The sequence below is a fragment of the Silene latifolia genome, chromosome 7 (genome assembly GCF_048544455.1).
Source record: "Silene latifolia isolate original U9 population chromosome 7, ASM4854445v1, whole genome shotgun sequence".
NCBI lineage: Eukaryota > Viridiplantae > Streptophyta > Magnoliopsida > Caryophyllales > Caryophyllaceae > Silene > Silene latifolia.
The window spans coordinates 117,362,996-117,381,402 of record NC_133532.1 but is presented as its reverse complement, the minus strand read 5'-3'; the positions used below and the strand labels follow the sequence as shown (position 1 = coordinate 117,381,402).

Genomic DNA, 18,407 nt, shown 5'->3' with positions numbered 1-18,407 from the left:
TTCAAAATTTCTCTCTCGAAGCATGCAATTTGCTAGTACTTTTTGTTGGAATTTCTATACAATTGGCCGGTAGTGTTAATAAGTTGTTAACTAACCTCCTTTGAAACGCGGATGCAGTAGTTAGTAGTAACCGGCAACTTGCAACTTCAAAATCCAACTTTATTATTATTATACTTAGGGGTCGTTTGGTTGCATATAGGAATTTGTATTACCTAGTAAGTTATAAAACACGTGAATTTGGAATTCATGTGAATTACAAAAATATGTTTGGTTGCCATGGAGGAAGTGCAATTCATGTAGGCATTCTAACTTACCTAGGGAGGCCTAGGTAAGCAACTTCCTCCATTATGGAGGAATTGGAATTCATGGGAACTTCCAATTCATGTGAATTGTGGTAACCAAACAACATACCCATTTTGCAATTCACATGAATTTAAGTTCCTGCATTATTTAGTGGGTAACCAAACAACTCCTTAGAAAAAAAGCCCCCATCCATTGCACGCCTACTTTCCTCAACGACAGCGACACTGACACACACATACACTGACACCCCACCTTTCAACCAACTCCCCCTCCTCAATTTCACATTCCTCTCGTAATCATCCCTCCCTCCATTATCGAAGAGTAGGGGTGTTCATTGGTCATGATCCGGGACCGGATTGGACCGAATCAAACTCTCTGAACCGAAGACCAAAGAAAGGTTAAGAGGTGGACCGAGGACCAGACCATATTAATATTGGTCCGGTCTGGTCCGGACCATAAAAACACGTGGACCGGACCAAATGGACCAAGTGGACCAAATATTATTTGTCATTGACATGTTTTAGCATATAAAACTAGAACTCGAGAAGTTCGTAACAATCAAAATAAACAACATTATTTTCTTACTAGATCTTACGTGTAAACAAAGTAAAAAAAAAAATTAATAATATTACAAATTTAATTTTTTTTTATTATATAACTTCGGTCTGGTCCGGTCTGCGGTCTATTCGGTTTGGTCCAGGACCGGACCGAAGACCAAAGTAGAGTAAATAGATGGACTGTGGACCGGACCAAACAAAATCCTGACCAAATGATCCGGTCCGGTCTTTAGTCTGAACCACTGAGTGAACAGCCCTACCGAAGAGTTCTTATTCTAGTGGTTAAGACGGTTTTATTTCGACAAATTTCCGATTCGAATCCCCCTACCCCATATATTGTATGAAAAATAAAAATAACAACAACAACAACAATAATCACTCCTTCCTCTCTCAACCACTATCTACCACTAATGGCGTCCGCCGCCCACGGCGATGAGAGAGAAACAACCACCACCTCAACCACCGCTGCGTCAACCTCTCTACAACAACTTCTCCGCAAAATGCTTCCTCCCGGTGCACCATTCCTCGACGAAGATCACCTCGATTACTCCTTCGCTGTTGATTACGACGTCGCTTCGTTCTCTCCTCCTCCTCCCGCCGTATCCTCCGCTGCGGTTACGAAGCCGGTGACGACGAATTTTAGGTTTAAACGAAATGAGAGTTTTCTTCACTCAACTACCTCTAATGGAAGTAGTAGTTACTGTACTATTGAGGATTCTGAAACGACATCTAATTCTAATTTGAATTCTAATTCCTTATTTAGTGTTGATTTGCGCAGTGATCATTCCGAAAATCGACGCGAGGAAATTCGACAAAATATCGATAATTTGAATGAGAATGTGGATGAGAAGCGATTAAATGGAGTGACATTTCGGTCAGATGGCGAGGAAGTTGAGGAGGATGAGGATGAGGACGAGTCGCGTTGTTCTAGCGCACACGAGGAGGAAGAGGAGGAGGAGGAGGTGGTGGTTTCGCCGATTGTGAGCGGAGAGAAGAGAGTATGGAAGAAGAGAGGACCGTGTAGTAGGTGTAATAAGGGAAATAGGTTGAGTAGAAGAGAAATGTGTATTGTATGTGATGCTAAGTATTGTAAAAACTGTGTGTTGAAAGCTATGGGATCAATGCCTGAGGGAAGGAAGTGTGTGAGTTGTATTGGTAAAGCGGTTGATGAGTCGAAACGTGTTTACTTAGGCAAGTTTTCGAGGATTTTGTGGAAGGTTTGCAGTGATTTGGAGGTTAAGCAGATAATTAAGGCGGAGAAGGAGTGTTCTGCGAATCAGCTTAGACCGGAGCAGATAGTTGTGAATGGGAGGCAGTTGGTGATGGAGGAATTGGTTGAGTTGTTTGGTTGTTCGTTGCCTCCTCGAAATTTGAAGCCTGGGAGGTATTGGTATGATAAGGATTCTGGATTTTGGGGAAAGGTAAAATATGATTGATTTTGGATTATGTTTTGTTAATGTACTTAGATTTGATGGTTTTATGCATACAATCAATCCTTTTAATGTTGCATTGCTCATTTTGGCCTTGTTTGGATAGGAAAAAAAGAGGGAAAGGAAGGGGAGGGGGAAGGAGGGAAGAGAAAGGAAGGGGAGGGGAGGGAAGGGAGAATGGAGAAGATGATTTTCCCTCCAAATCTTGCCTACGCTGATGGGGAAATAGTTTGCCTTGTAGGAGGGAAATGGAGGGATCCAATTTCCCTCCCCTCCAAATCCCTCTACCTTCATCTTGCTAACCAAACAATGGATTTCTAATCCTTCCAATTCCCTCACCTCCCTTTCCCTCCAAATCCCTCAATCCAAACACACCCTTTATATTACGGCTGATTGCTTGGTTGTATGCATACAACGGTCTCATTGTGGTTTTTAATGTGGTGGTGTTTGGAGATTATATGTTGATATTACGATTGTAATGTGGCTTTGTGTATGCACGCGTTTTTGTTTTTAGGTAGGGGAAAAACCTGATAGAATCATATCATCAAAACTGAATGTTGGAGGTAAGCTTCAGGCTGATGCTAGTAATGGAAACACAAAGGTTTTCATCAACGGACGCGAGATCACCAAGGTCGAGCTCAGGGTGTTAAAGGTAACATATTTAGGTTCTCATAGAAGGATGATTGCTGTGTATATGGCTTGTTATATGGTGAAGACGACGTTGTTTTACTTGTTTATTTATGTATTTTTAATGATGTTAATCTTGGTACTATGGCGTATCATGGACTCTATTTGAAATAATGAACACACAATCATTAATTTAATTTATTTTTTGTTCTGCGAGGGGTATTCTAATCAAAGGTAAACAAATGATTGGATGAAGAGAGTGTGTTGTATTTTAACGGTATGACTCTCTCTTGGGAATGAATTTTTACGAGCCTGTTGATTACTATACCCCTTCTATAGACAAAGAGGAGTGTAAAAAACAATCCAGGTTCCAGGGAATGTAAAAATCATCAGGCAAATGTTGTTGCTTCTCGTTGATTGTGTAGTCTAATGTTTTTTTTTGGCCACTGTGGCCTTCCTTGCTAGTTGCTATCCTAGTTTGTCTAGCATGTTAAACACGAAAGAGAATATATAATTGGAACTAAACCTGTTATTTCATTATCTGATATTTTACTTTTGGATTTAGTTTTATCATTGTCAGCTACTTTAAAGCGTGTTTAAAGACTGAGCCCAACAACAGGTAGAACGGTCCATAGGATACTCTATGGTGTTATAAATTTTTACCATGAAAAATTAGTTGTGTTCTTATATTTGCTGAACATTATACCCAATTACAACGTCTTGAAACTGTTGTATGTTACTTAAGCATTATTAGAAGTGTTAGTGTGAAAATTCTCATTGAGAAACTGCGCACGCTTTTCTTGTTCCGCCATGGGCAAATGTCATGCATCTGGAACACAGACTGCTTTGGTCAAGTTGTTATCACTGTAAATAAGATATCATCTCACTTGCTCCATATTCTTTTGCAGCTGGCCAAGGTGCAGTGTCCTCAGGATACTCATTTTTGGTTGTACGACGATGGTTCATATGAGGAGGAAGGCCAGAATAATATAAAGGGGAACATATGGGGGAAGGTTTGTAATATGTTTTTTTTTATCCTATGAACTAGGCTAACATTAAGTTTTTCCATTTTACTGCGTGAATCATACAAGTATTCCTCTTGGTTACAAATGCCGGAATGTGTTTCAAAATTTTCCAAGTCACATATAGGGGGTTTATAATATGCTTAATGTTGTACATGCGCAAAATTTCCAACACCCGGAGGTAACATTGCGTAGAAGTCTCTAACACCATGGACATCTTGCATGCAACACAAAATTAGTATCATATGTGTATTCTCTGTCCAATTTCTAAATTTTTATGTTAACAATTTAGAAACTCATGAGCTATCTGTTATCTCTATAATAGTTCTTTTTTCCATTATGATTTTTTCTATAATTAGTTTGGTAGTGGTTCTTAGAATTTTGATGTGGTGTTTTTGCTAGACAGGCATCCACTCGTGCCCTGTGCTCATTACTCTCGTTGCCAGTACCTCATGGAAAGATTGATGATTCAAGAAATGACCCCACAACAAATTCTGGTGGACTAGTCCCAGATTATATAGAACAAAAGAAGATTTATAAACTTCTTTTGTTCGGGTTAGAAGGATCTGGAACAAGCACCATTTTTAAACAGGTACTTCTTTAGACATGTGGTGCTTAAAACTTGATATTTAGTAATGATTTTATGCCCCTTACATTAATGATGTGTCATTAGCTGAAACGACAAACCAAAATGTAAACAAATTGCTGACTACATTTTTCTTCCGGAAACCCCCCTCTCAGTTTTCCCACCCAAAGAAAGAGGAGGAATAGTATAAACTTTCATTGGCCTTATATCGAAATACCATACTTTCCATTTGTAGAATACTGCTCTTCGAAACTTTTTATTTGTAATTTTTTTTCTGGAGCAACTTTGGAAAATGGAAACAGGTTTCTATGCGATTTAGAGTTTAGGCTGGTTTAACACTTCAACCAGCTATTTTTCGTGCTTCTATTCTCCCATTGTCCATTTAGGCTGACAGTTCACGGTTGTGGTCCATAGAGGTGTGGAGTGTAGACTATAAGTGGTTCTTATCTACCACAATTTCCTGGCTTGAGCAGACTGTGGGAAACTAACAGTGATCTTTTGGTCTGAGGACCATGAGAGGTGCGTTTGATTATTCCATACAAGCAGATCTATCAATTCCCAACCTGAAACTGTCTGCTGCCTCAATTCCTTATCCTCTTTACCCGATTTTATCGTCTGCACTACAACCAAAGAGCTGCTAGGATATAGACAATTTGTGCTGCTGTGGTGGTATTGGATTAGGGCAGGGATACCGAAATGCTTCCATTTTGTGGATGTTTTGGAGATCACCATGACCGCACTTTATCGATTTTAGACTGGTTGTTAGCACTTAGCAGGGGATCTTTCACTGTCTGAGTTCTTCTCCTCTGGTTTGTCTGGCAGTTCAACCACCGCCAATGATACACTAGAGATTTCACCCTAAGAGATAAAATTGCATAATTTGTGCCACTAACATGCTATAGTTTCCATTACCCAACTTTGCTATAGTTCTAGTTGAATTAGTAATATCAATTATAGTTACTTGATAACACCGGAGTCTATAGAGTCTCAGTTTGCGGGCTTTTACAATTATTTTTGAAACCAGGTCAATATTGGACACAAGATATACAACCTCTAGCCTTTCTTATACCAATGTTGAGAATTTGAAGGCTTTGATACGAGGAATATTGATTAAGAAGTTAGTAAACTTTGAGCGTATAGAGTATTAATTAATGTGATAAACGGACAGAGATAAGCTCAAATAGAAACTAGCAAGTGCAGGGAAATGTCTAACTAGAGAGGGATAAATGTACAAAACTAGGATAAGTCTCGATATTTAATCAACGTCTAGTAATGTTCGGTTTAATAAATGACAGCATAAATAGCATAATAATAATAATGTAAATTGTGTGAGCCTTCTGTTTGGCTAAAACTTCTCCTGTTTTTATGCTTCTTTGACATGATCAGGTTAAGTTTGTATATGGGAATATGTATACACCAGAAGAGCTGCAAAATATCAAGCTTAAGATACAGAGTAATTTATACAAATATCTTGGTGTTCTCCTAGAGGGAAGGGAGAAATTTGAAGACGAGGCTCTAGATAAGGAGAAAGACACCGAAGATGGTACCGCAACTGATCCAGAGTTTCGCCCAGGTTTTTTTTCCGAAGTCTTTTGTCTAATATTTTTTTATGCTGCATTGTGTATAATTTTAGTCACCAAGTCACTCAAGGTTTCTGGCCACCAGTACTTTGTTAGGGTACATGAGAAACACACTTGGTTGCAAGTTGTAGCATCATTCTTGTTATAGGTTGTACATACTTTTTGATATTGCAACTATGATGATTGTTTTCTTTTGTGTATGTATGTGCTTATTTAGCAATGTTCTAATGTCTGCACTCCATTGCATGTTTTTGTTCCTTTTTGGGCTTTTGTGTACCTTATCAACATGACTTTTAGTCCGGAGTCCTGCAGACTAGAGTTTTCTACTTTTCTTCACGTTTCTTTTGTAGGGTAAATCTATGGGTTTCGTCTTATCATGAATTTGGATGCTGTGTCCTCTCCAGCAATGCTGGGAAACAATTCATTTTTCCCCGTTCTATTTTCAGTTATTGCATAAAGAAACTTGGACATGGGTGTCGACAATGGGCACTACATTCTTAGCCAAAACACGAATTATTTAGCAGGTGTACAGTGCATTCTAAGGTCATAGTCATATATGTTGAATGCTTGCCAAGTACGAGTCACAGAGAGCATGCTATATTTTCATGTCTTCATCAAGTCTCCTGTGATTATGACCACCTACCGGATATGGTTGTCAAATAGCTGGCATGAGAGGTCCACATGCCATCATAACATAGTGTGCATGAGATTTACTTGCCCAGGTGGCACATGTGACTTACTCGATGGAGTGATCTCTTAGTAGCTGTATTTCTGGTCATTGGAAACCTGTTAGTAGCTGTGTTTTACATTTGGTCATTGGAAATCTGTTAGTAGCTGTGTTTTACCTTTGGTCTTTGTTTTTTTCTTCTTTGGGATTCCTGGTTGTAACTTCTAGTTTTATTAATGAATTCAATAAGTAGTAATAATGGGTTGCTTTGAACAAGCAGAGCCATGTATTCAGCAACTGAATGGAAGAGTTTGAAGTATGGTTAAATGATTAGGAAAGTAACTGAATTATTAGCAGATTCAGTTTTTTTGTGACATATCTTGTTATTTATTTCTCTATTTTGGAATCAATAGTGTATCTACTGGCGACTGAATGCACTCTCTGTTGTTTCTTAGTAGAGCATCTTGATGCACATCATTTCTAGTTATTCTAAGCACAAAACTTTAGAACTCATGTTATCTCCATGTCTACATGAGTGCTTCATGAGGTGTGTAAAAGATCACGTGAGATGAGACCACTGTCATGGTTCAATCCAAATTCAGTCATCGTTATTGTCTGGGGCTTGTAATTTCTTCTGGTGCTACACCTCGCTATGGTGGAGGCTGTTTCTCCTGTTTCATATCTTATCCTGTCTATTTTGTTGACAAACTATATGTAAGTTTTTTACTCCGAATTTTTTTCTACTGTAATCCAGTCAAACTCTTGTCAATTGTCATATAATCTGGTTGTCTAAAAGAAAGGCAACTTCGTATGGCCTACGATAACAACATAATCTAGTTGTGAAATTTGAGTTGCGATGAGCAAGCAACATCCTTTTATCGAGTGAGAATTAACTAGGGAACTTTATAATGAATATGCACCTGGGTATTTTAAGGGATATGCAATGTATTTTTACCCTTTTAGTCATATGGTCACATAATTCTAACTTCGTTTCAATATAATTAAGTTTGTTGTTGTCCTCTGTCATAATCAAGTGTTCATGTGGGCGTGAGTGCGTGACACACTAAAACATTTTTGAACTGTGAATCTGCATATGCACTTCACATGATCATACTTGTTTCAATTAACTTAACCCATTTAATAATAGAATCATGCTTATTTGTGAATTTCTGGGTGTAGGTACACCGTACTCCCGCTACTACAATAGTGGATTGCTCATTCTTGGAAGCATTTCCCATTAGATGAGAGATTAGTGTTTTGTAGAGCCTACTGAGGCATGCTTTTGGGGCTTCCTGAACAATCCCTGTCATAGTAGTACAGTTTGATACCATTTTCTTTTCTTTGGCTGCTTTTTTAGTTAGAATCATGGTCTCACTGTGATATTTTTTTCATTCATGAAACTTTTCAAACCTTAGAAATCGATGATGCTTATTCATGTACAGGTAACATGTCAGTTGACGGGAGGAACCACTGTATCTATTCTATCAACCCGCGGCTTAAGAAGCATGCAGATTGGTTGCTACAAATTATGGCCACTGGAGACATGGATGCATTCTTTCCAGCTGCCACACGAGAGTATTCACCTCTTGTTGAAGAGCTTTGGAAAGACCCCGCCATTCAAGAAACTTACAAGAGAAAAGAAGAATTGAATTTTCTTCCGGATACTACAAAATATTTCTTAGATCGGGTAAGCCATGACTGCAATCTGATATTAGCAGTACCTCTACTTTTCTATTCTACTAATTATATTTACAGCTGATATCTGTAAAATCCTGGGTCCACTTGTTGCAATGACAGTTATGCTATCTGAATTGTACTTAGAGACTTAGAGTTTTGTTTAGCTACTCATGATAGTTTGAACTGTTGATTTGTGAAAATAGAAGGTTATGCTAGCTAAAAAATTAGTGATATCAATAACTTAGTGTCTGCTGTGATGATCGTCTTGTTTGATTTGTGACTCATGATTGGATTCATTTCCATATGGTGTAAGAAGTTTTAGTGGTAAAGACACGTCAATTTTATAATAGCATTGGTATAGGAATCTGGAAAAAAAAAATTGAAAGGAAGAAGAAAGGACAGCAATTCACATATTGAAGTTTTAACCTAAGGCAGAATTTTACCTTCTCTAGTAGCCAGTAGGGGACTAGGGTCTGATTGTCACAGTGCCTTCACCGATTTGCACACGATTAAGACTGGGTTGCTCTTTGGGCGTGTGAGCATGTATTATGCTTACCCGCATTATTTTGTCGTCAAACCTCGATTTTATTATTCGTCCCCTTGTTTCCATCCTTTGCAGACTGCCTTCTTACGAGGATTCGTAGGTATTGCAGTCTTGCTTTCCCTTTGTTCTATCGCGGGGAAGTTGGAATGGTATATGAGATGGAAGTTTTCCCAAATAGGTCTTTTCAGACATATATCGGGTGTCTTGGATCCTGTATACTCTAATTTCTTCTGCTGCTGGTATGCGAGTGGGAAATTTGCCGAAATAGGTGTTTGCAAGTTGCAACACATCTTGGCTCCAGTATTCTCATTCCTCATTTTCACAGGTTATTGAAATTTCTAGCAATGATTATGAGCCATCGGAGAAGGATGTCCTATATGCTGAAGGGGTCACTCAGAGCAATGGTCTTGCATCTGTGGAGTTTTTACTTGATAGTAGAAGTCCCTTGTCGATCGCTTACAGTGAGAATCATGACCATCCACCTCCATTAACAAAGTAATTTTCCTTGTCCTATTTTTCTCTCCGTATTTTTGTCAGCGTGATTCCACATTGCTATCAACCGATTTTTTAGCTTTATTCGTATATTGGCTATTTATCGTGTTTACATTTCGTTTTTCACCATCTTTCCTATTTGTCTATATTCTTTTATTTATCTTGTCTGCCATCAACGGTTCAAATAATGATTCACGTAAGCCGATCCTGAGTCAATTTCGGAGTAAGGCTCTCCTGTTGTTGCTTACTTCTAGCTGTATAATGGTCCCTGTTTCTTCTGTTTTCTGATATAGGTACCAACTAATTCGTATTAAATCTAGCGGTCTTCAAGATGGATTCAAATGGCTCGGAATGTTTGAAGATGTTAGAGCAGTGATATACTGCGTAGCTTTGAGTGACTATGACGTATTATGGGAAAACGGTATAGACTCTTTGAGCAATAAAATGTTGGCAAGCAGGCAAATGTTCGAGAGTCTGCTGAAACACCCTTCACTTAGAGACATCCCCTTTGTGTTACTATTAAACAAATACGATGTTTTCGAAGAAAAGATAAGCAAAGTTCCTTTGACGACTTGCGACTGGTTCCAAGACTTCTGCCCTGTTAATCCCCAAGGAAGCAATCAGTCACTTGCACAACAAGCATATTACTACGTGGCAGTCAAATTTAAGGAACTTTATGCCGACATTAAAGGTCAGAAATTATATGTTTGGCCGACTAAAGCGCTTGAGCGTTCCTCAGTTGATGAGGCATTTAAATTTGTTCATGAAGTTTTCAAGTGGGACGACGTGAAAGAAGAACACGTCTACGGTCTTAATGGGGATGAATCTTTCTACAGTACAGAAGTGAGTTCTTAGACGATACAAGGTTAGGTTACTCCTCAATCTCTTGACGACTTCCAGCACATGGGATGCTTGTAGACCTGACAAAATAGAACCTGCCGAAGTAACCCGACCAAAAAATGCAAACATGAATATGACTTGTAACTTCGATTGACCTTGATTCATCCTGGATTTTGCTAGCCCCAAATGGCGTCTTACCCCTGCTTAATTCGATAATAGCTTACCCAAAACATACTGAGCCTTCCGTATCTGACCCGGCTGAACCCATTTATTAGGTAGTGATGATATATGTTAGGTCATGCACATAAAACGCTTGCAAGTCCTGGCTCAATTGATTTTTTGTAAGTTTACAAGAACAACGTATATCGAGTTTTATAGTTGGTTGAGCCGGAGAAGGGAGAAACGCATGTGTTTTATGTGGCGTTTCGACGTTTGTATTTAATTCTTGTAAATTTGATTGTAACCATATTCCTTTGTTTAGTTCACATGATCCATAGTTTTGTTAGCTAAGGTGAGTGTAGTTTAAAAACGGTGGTGTAACATTGTTTGATTAACCGTTGCCAATCCCGTTAATTGATGTATTGTAGCGGTTTAATGAATGGCCCCGGAGTTGAATATCCTTCTCGAAATCTAAGATTTGAAGTGGTCTATAATTTACCGAGTACTCAGTATAATTTGCCCACATTTGTGTACAAACCAGTGCAGACAAAGCAACATAAATATCTCCGGCAGTCAATCTATTTCCATCAGCCGGGCGGTGGGAGTGAGAAAGTTGGGATATGTTTGGTGTTTCTTCCATCAATCATCTGGATCTACACCGTATATTAACAGGGTCGTTCAAGAGGTAATTTATGTGCAACAAATTGAGCTTCAAGTATAATAAAACTCACATGACCTTTAGTAGATTCAATTAAAAATGAACTGCGAAAGATGGAATTTATATACTTATAATGCAATCGATTGACATACGAGAAATTCATAGACGTAATACATATACACATTTTAAAGGGTAACCATCTATTTAAGTACCGGAACCCAGGCTCAAACCAATGCTTCGGGAATGACCAGGGTGATCTTGTATACGAGCATCTTTACAATGGAATCTGGTCAATTTAGGGCCACCGCCATCCATGGTACAAAAGCCACTAAAACAGCCAATGTTTTTTCCTGGGTAATCTAGTCGGGACGTCTGTAACGCAACATAAAAAAGTAAAATCGGAGTTAGCTGCCCCATCAGGAAAGAATAAAGCTGAGAAGAAATACGGTTGAAAATCACTCGTTACCTCCACTATCATACAAGGAATTATAATGCACTTCACTCCAGAAGCTCAGCCAAATCTCTGAACAGATTAAAAGAATTGTAAGACAGGTGCAGCAACAAGTAAATACAGGAAAGCAAATTGAAAACGGCTCGAAGCAGGTGGATTTGCGGCATGCTAGCTTAACATATCAACCAAAATACCATTCAACTCGAATAGCGGAACTCGAAATACATTGGAAAGATGCTAAATCCAGATTATTTCTAGCAGGAAACAGAATTTTATAGCAAGGTTTATGAAAAACATCAAATGCATCGATGTAAGCTACCTGAGACATTATCTCCTGGTAAACGAAGTAGTAATTACATGGTGAATAGCGGAATTCAAAAAACATTATACAGATGCTAAAATCAGATTATTACTATTTATGAGAAACATCAATAGCAACATCTACTATAAAGGTGGAAGCAAGGTCATGTTCACTATTTGTCCAAACGACACAAACACGCAGCAACGTCTAGAAACAACAAAGAAGAATTGATGATCAGTTTTACGGGAGGGAATATCAACAAAATTAGCATCAAAGTGAAATACAACAAGGAAACGAATTATGTACCATCATTTCGTGAAATTCATTGAGATGATTTGATACAACAAGGCTTTGTCTTTAAACATAGAGATTAAGTAAACTAAACAACTGTTCAATTGAACTTATTTCAGACTGAATGGAGAGACGAGAAAGTAGAGCGTATAAAAGAAAACAAGGCTACAATAAAGAGATGTTTGTTTACCTTTAGAGAACTTCTTGTCATAGGGCAAGATCTCAATATAACAAGTCTCTCGAAAAGAGGTCACCAGGCAAATTTTAGCTTCAAACTGCAAAACAGCAACAAGGGACTGAAAGAGTATGTATAACATTACGAGAACAACAGCAAAAATATCTATTCAAAAATAAACAAGCTGCGTCACAGGAAATTTTTAATCTTATAATATAATCAATGGACTCCATCCTAATAAAACTTTGATTCTCATTCCGGTATTAATGACTACGATCTCACCGAAAAATGAACTAGAAACTAGAAATAGAAGGGTTACAAGAACGGAAGAATTTAAACGAAGGAAACAATTAGTCAGTACTGTTAGCTATGAAAACTATATTATGCAGGATGGCCGATAATTAAAGTAGTAGTGACAGTAACATTTACGAAAGGAAAAAGTACACTCACAGAGATAAAAATTGCTCATTTTTCCATAGACCGAAGCAAACATAATTTCTAGGGTTTCCTTTAAACGATGCAACGCATTTGTGTCAGACATCTTTTTCCTCTTCCTTAGAGAACTCCTAATCTATGTCATTTGGAGTCTTCCAATTTTTCTCAATTACAGTATCAAATTCTCATTTCTCAGCCATTCAACATAGGTACAGACACATCAAACTTGTTATAAGGTAAAAAAAATGTTCTATAATAGCCTTCACTATTATACAGCCTCATAATTTGTCTTGCTCTAGAAAGCCCTCATTCTTTATAAACCTTTAATGTTCATGTCGGCTACTGGAAAATAATTAGATGTAAATGATGTTATCTCACGCAGATAAAACCACCTGTTTCATCAATGAACAACATCAAGATTACCAAATATGCATCTACTTGTTAGGATTTGTTATGTATTATTTTTTATTACAGTAATGCGACCTAGCTCTTGTCAATTATCCCGTCAATTAGATGTATCCCTTGTTAGCTCATAGTTGACTATTCTATTAAACAGGTTGAAAGTGTTGAAACAGCTTCAAAGTCCATAGATAAAAAGTTCACAAGCCACAATGACCCACAAACTTCTACATATAACACTTCATGCATTTGGTTTGTAGCAAAAATAGCATTAAACAAGCCGGCAGTTACCCATTCTTCCAGATCAAATCACAAATATCTGTTTGCCACATGATAAATGTGTTCCAGAAACAAACAAACTACTAAGAAAAGTAAACATACAGAACAAGCCCCAAATGTTACTTACTCGATCTGCAGCTGCTTGCAAGGTGACGTGGTCTCCCCATTCCCCATTTCTGCAAATGAATTTGTGTGATATGAATAATCAGGAATATAGTCACACTTTCCAGCATAACTAAAAAAAACTCACATGAGCACAGTGGTTCAACCTTTTCATCTTTTTCAAGTAATCCCCATACTTCATTGGCACATAGCTTTCATAAAGCTTTCTAAAGTTCTTTAGCTGAAAATCAAATGTAAGGACAAATATAAAAACAAGGAAGACGATATCTTTTATTGATGTCTAAACTCCCAGGAGCACACATTTCCCTTTATATGTCTCGTTGTCAATTTGAAGCTACAGTGCCAGATAACGCGGCCACACAAATTTCTGTTGCTAGTTACATGTTCTAAACATACTATATTCAAAAGGCTTCTCCAAGGAATCAAGTGTTTCTAATCTTAAGAAACACATCTTTATCTAAGTGAATACGGAAACAACAGATTAGTCACCACTCACCAGTGTGCAGTGTACATTGCACCAAAAGCTGTCTTGTTGATTTTATGATCTAATATGGTGTTAGCGTTCATGTGATATTTGCTTGCATCAACTTTTATCTTATTTAAACTCGCATTTCTAACCTGTTTCACAACCTGCTTTCTCACATGCCGATGATATTCTGGATTGTGGAACAACTGATCTGCTAATGCTCGAAACTGTGAAGCATATATAGCAGTTTGTCAGATACTAGGAAACTGTCTCTAAATTTGCTTCCTTTACAATTATTGTTCTCAACTTCTCATTATAAGAAAATAAGAATGGTATCAAGGAAGAAATCAACAAAGAGCAATGAAAGCACTCATGACATTAGACTAGAGAGAAACTAAAATTATATATTTGTATCTAAATATAATCTGAACGATGAGCTATTCTGAAAAAATAAATGCAATGCACCTAAGACAAATGCTTAGTCAGTCTGAAATAATTAGAAAGCATTTTCCATCTAACTGTTCGCTGACTTGTGGAAGCTCAAATGAAAATTTTCAGAGAATGCACTAATAGCTAAAGCTGAAACATAACATAGGAACAGTTGGGATCTGCACTTAGAAATTCTCCAGATCAAAACTAAGCACGGAACTAAGTAAGAGTAAAAATCCACCACCTTTAGAAGAGAGGAAAGTCTTACACTCCCAAATACCACTCATCGCTTAGCTTCCAGGTGATATTATAACTTTACTACAATGCGATAGAGAGGATTCAAAACTGAAGATCCTGAAACACTTTCTTCTCCACATAAGGCATACACAACCATTGTCACCCTTCTCCATTTATCATTCTTTTCTTCCTAATTTTTTCGCCTTTGGCGCGGGAAGCTAACGGTTTTTCTGGATATCCATCTCAGGACTAAACAAGACTTTTCAAGTTAGAGCTTTTTGGATATTCTTCTGCAACTTTCTTCAGTTTGATTTTCAGGTGGGTTTAGCATATCAATCCTCCTCCAAGTTAAATATGACTCTGTTATCACTAGACAAATTTTACCTTGTATCTCCACACATATTTGGCGAATATAACGGTCAAAGTCAAAAGGTGTTGACCGCAAAAATAAAATATGGACAATATTATTTGACTATCTTTGGTCAGATAAATTTTGTTCATTTTCTTTTACTACGATGGCGTCGACTCACCTCTAACTAGTGGCTGCGTAGGTGGGGGTAAGAAAGAGAAATTGGAGTACTCTGGAGCTAAATTTTTCATTAGGACTATGGGACTTGGAGAGAGAGAAAAACCCAAGATATCTCCAAAAAAAAAAAAAAAAAACAAGTGAACGGTCGAGAAAATATGCACCTACGATCCCTAACCTGGCAATTTCCATCTCCCTCGATCTGTAGTTCGGCCAAACCGTATGTAGTCAATCTGATTTGGAAGAAACGCAACTGATTAAAAGAAGCATTGAAATATATATGTACTAGACTACCCTACAAATATAATAGATAAATAACATATGCCAACAGAATAATGAAGTGAAAATTCTGCTACACTGAATTATGAGTATCATTAAATGTCACTGTCTAGCAGGCGTACAGGATGATCTAAACATTGCTTTCTATAAGATAAAAGAAGTCTCATAGACAGGAGTCCACAACTTGCAAGAATAAAAAAAATGAAAAAGTTTGTTTGTCACACTAAAAAAAAGGAACAAAATTCTATTAAGAAGATTTTCAAGTGGGAAATCACATGACCCAGGGCCATCCAAGGAAACATTCAGCAGCCTGAGATCATATAAAAGGATAAACTCTACATGTAACAACCAGTCTGAACCAGACAGAAAACTTGTCAGATGCTCTAGAAAAATAAACGAAAGATCCAAAACATAGACAGCACTTGAAAGTTGTGAACTATCAATCAAAAGCAACCCTAATATGTGTGCAAACGAAAGGGACCGTACTAGATCCGTCATTGCCTCAGAGCAGGTGTGTAGGTGCTATACCTAATTATTCCTAGAAACGAAACTGCCTAAGAACATGTGTGTGCATATGTAAGTGTGGCTTACATGGGCTATTGCCGTGTATCAAATTACGGTATCGGCAAAGTACACATTAAGTCGTGGTCATATCAGTAACAGCAATAATTTACATGTTGGAAGATGCAGCATTGCAGATTTGCAGCTGAAATATTGGAGTTTTTAACGGGGCATTATACAACAAAAAATGTGACGGTGGCCTGGAATAGCGGAATTTTGCTAAGGAGCTCATTACGTAATGTGACTGTTTCCATACAAGAGCACATGAGAATATGAGATCATTCATGCCATTTATATATGGGTTGCAAATAAGTCATGTTCCACCTTGAAGCGGACAGTACAGCACAATTTCAGTGATTTTGTTCCACTTTTGCTTGAAGCACCATCACTTTTGTTTTTCTTCCAACCCCTTTACAGGGGATGAGGTGTATGGTTACTCCAGCTGCATAGATTTTTCTTTCTTTACTTTTTTCCACACATATTGTTGCTAAAACAGCTAAGTCAAAAGATGATACTCAGTATACATCTTAACACCAATGAGTTCATGCATCTCTAAACTAAGAAATATGATTTCAGGCACTGTTAAGTAAGTAGTTAAGTACAACCTTTCTGCTAGCCGATTGTGGTCAAACGTTGCATCATTTGGATTGGGTATATCATTGATGACTCGAGGAGTGTGCTGCACACAGAAAAAAACAGAAGTAAAAAGAGATCACAACTTTTTCCACACTTTCACTTTGTATGATCACTATGAGAGTGCGATAACAGCATAAGCATGTAAAACAAGGCTGCGCATTTTTATGTGAACTAGAGTACGCGATATCTAAACTGCATTCGTGCACAAATTAACTATCTTTTGTTACACCGCTATCTTTGTATAATGCCGTAATCAAGCTAGGAAAAAGATACTGAAAGCCAACATCATTCCATCAGCAGATTGTTCAGTTGGGGAAGAATCACTGAACCCTATCTCACCAATTACCAAAGATGCTTTCGAAGGGCTACAAACAGTTTGGCAAGTTTGTGAGACCAAAGAATTTCATATTTCCTCTTATTTCCAACACATAGATATTGCCAAGAGCCACAGTCTGATTATCTAATCCAACTACTCGTATTTTTTACCCAACTGAGAAGTTAGATACCTGATGGATTCTAACTCCCTTCCAAGTTCCAACCCCTTGGAATCTCATACCCACCTCTCCCCCCAAGTTTCCAACTCCATTCCATCCAACACACTATTATTCCCATTCCCGGATTGAACCAAACAACTTTAAAACATGTATGAGGTTCTAACTCCATACATACCTGAACTCGATTCTTCTACAACGAACTAAATAAATGGACCGTCTCACCCTATAAGACGGTCTTATTACTTATCTAAATCACCTAATACAAAATAAACAATGATCATTGTGTTAGAACATCCATATCAATGAGAGTTTAACCATAAATGGACCGTCTCACCGTATAAGATGGTCTTATTCTATAAGACTATAACTTGTCAAACCCCAAACAGAAAGAAATAATCAACATCCTATAGAATTCTTGTGATTTTGCTCACTATATAAAATACAATAAACTAACTAACAAAGTTGCAAATGTCGGGTAGCTTAGTTGGTAAAGTCATGAGCTGGGTTTAAAAACCCGTCAGCATCATATTCGCCCTCGTGACTCCCTTAAAAATAAATTAACAAGCTTCAAACTTTCATTACATACTTGATCAACAAAACAAAATAAAAAAAAGAAAACATAATCCGAAATTCCGAAACGAATAAAAAAGAAGTAATTAATACTAACCGGGATAGAATTCAAATGAGAGAGCCTCCTAGCAAGATGATTTTCATTTTCAAAATTATTATTTTGATTTTGATTAGCTAACATTTGAGCAATTGTATGATCATCTTCAATATCAGATAAGCTAATAGTATTAGCACTTGAGCTTGAACTTGCACTTAAATTACTTTGATTTGTAGCCATTAATTACACTAATTTATTTGATAATTCAACTTAAAACACACACCACCAAATTATGTGTGATAAATTGGGTAATTAATTAGTATAATTACCAATTAATTGAACTGAAAATGGATTGTTTAATTGATATGAGGAAGGTTGAAAGAGGGTGAATTTGAGCTGGGTTCCATTTTCGTGTGTGTAAAAGATGAAGTGTGTGGGTTTTGTTAAGAAGAAAGATTCTACTGTGTATTTAAACGCTACTAATTATGCTGTTTAACAAAGACTTGTTATTTGGGCTGAAATTGAAATGGGTAATTTTCGAATCGACTCCGTATACGTGGTTAAAAAACGGGGAGA

The 18,407-nt window shown here is 37.5% G+C and overlaps 2 protein-coding genes across 2 annotated transcripts; one reads left to right on the top strand and one right to left on the bottom strand.

The window, feature by feature from the left end:
- Positions 1–477: 477 nt before the first annotated feature.
- Positions 478–10,978, top strand: LOC141592700 (extra-large guanine nucleotide-binding protein 3-like). The gene is made up of 9 exons (XM_074413467.1): positions 478–624; positions 1,115–2,281; positions 2,805–2,942; positions 3,826–3,930; positions 4,346–4,531; positions 5,912–6,098; positions 8,215–8,459; positions 9,319–9,488; positions 9,779–10,978. Exons 2-9 carry the CDS (start codon positions 1,271–1,273, stop codon positions 10,338–10,340), a joined length of 2,604 nt encoding a protein of 867 aa, XP_074269568.1. The 5' UTR covers positions 478–624; positions 1,115–1,270; the 3' UTR covers positions 10,341–10,978.
- Positions 10,979–11,206: 228 nt separating this feature from the next.
- Positions 11,207–18,328, bottom strand: LOC141592699 (OVARIAN TUMOR DOMAIN-containing deubiquitinating enzyme 11-like). Its single transcript, XM_074413466.1, has 9 exons — positions 17,892–18,328; positions 16,700–16,773; positions 15,433–15,487; positions 14,215–14,289; positions 13,743–13,816; positions 13,601–13,649; positions 12,376–12,460; positions 11,609–11,665; positions 11,207–11,514 (listed from the first exon to the last, which is right to left on the bottom strand). The coding sequence occupies exons 1-9, from the start codon at positions 18,069–18,071 to the stop codon at positions 11,471–11,473; spliced, it is 693 nt and encodes a 230-aa protein (XP_074269567.1). The 5' UTR covers positions 18,072–18,328; the 3' UTR covers positions 11,207–11,470.
- Between the last annotated feature and the right edge of the window lie 79 nt (positions 18,329–18,407).

Excerpts from the sequence above, each read along its gene's own strand:
- LOC141592700 (XM_074413467.1), top strand. The coding sequence starts at position 1,271 with ATGGCGTCCGCCGCCCACGGCGATGAGAGAGAAACAACCACCACCTCA. Across the intron at positions 2,943-3,825 it reads TCGAGCTCAGGGTGTTAAAG|CTGGCCAAGGTGCAGTGTCC; the intron begins GTAACATATTTA and ends ATTCTTTTGCAG. Across the intron at positions 3,931-4,345 it reads AGGGGAACATATGGGGGAAG|GCATCCACTCGTGCCCTGTG; the intron begins GTTTGTAATATG and ends TTTGCTAGACAG.
- LOC141592699 (XM_074413466.1), bottom strand. The coding sequence starts at position 18,071 with ATGGCTACAAATCAAAGTAATTTAAGTGCAAGTTCAAGCTCAAGTGCT. Across the intron at positions 15,488-16,699 it reads CACAATCGGCTAGCAGAAAG|ATTGACTACATACGGTTTGG; the intron begins GTTGTACTTAAC and ends CTTCCAAATCAG. Across the intron at positions 11,515-11,608 it reads TTCCTTGTATGATAGTGGAG|ACGTCCCGACTAGATTACCC; the intron begins GTAACGAGTGAT and ends GTTGCGTTACAG.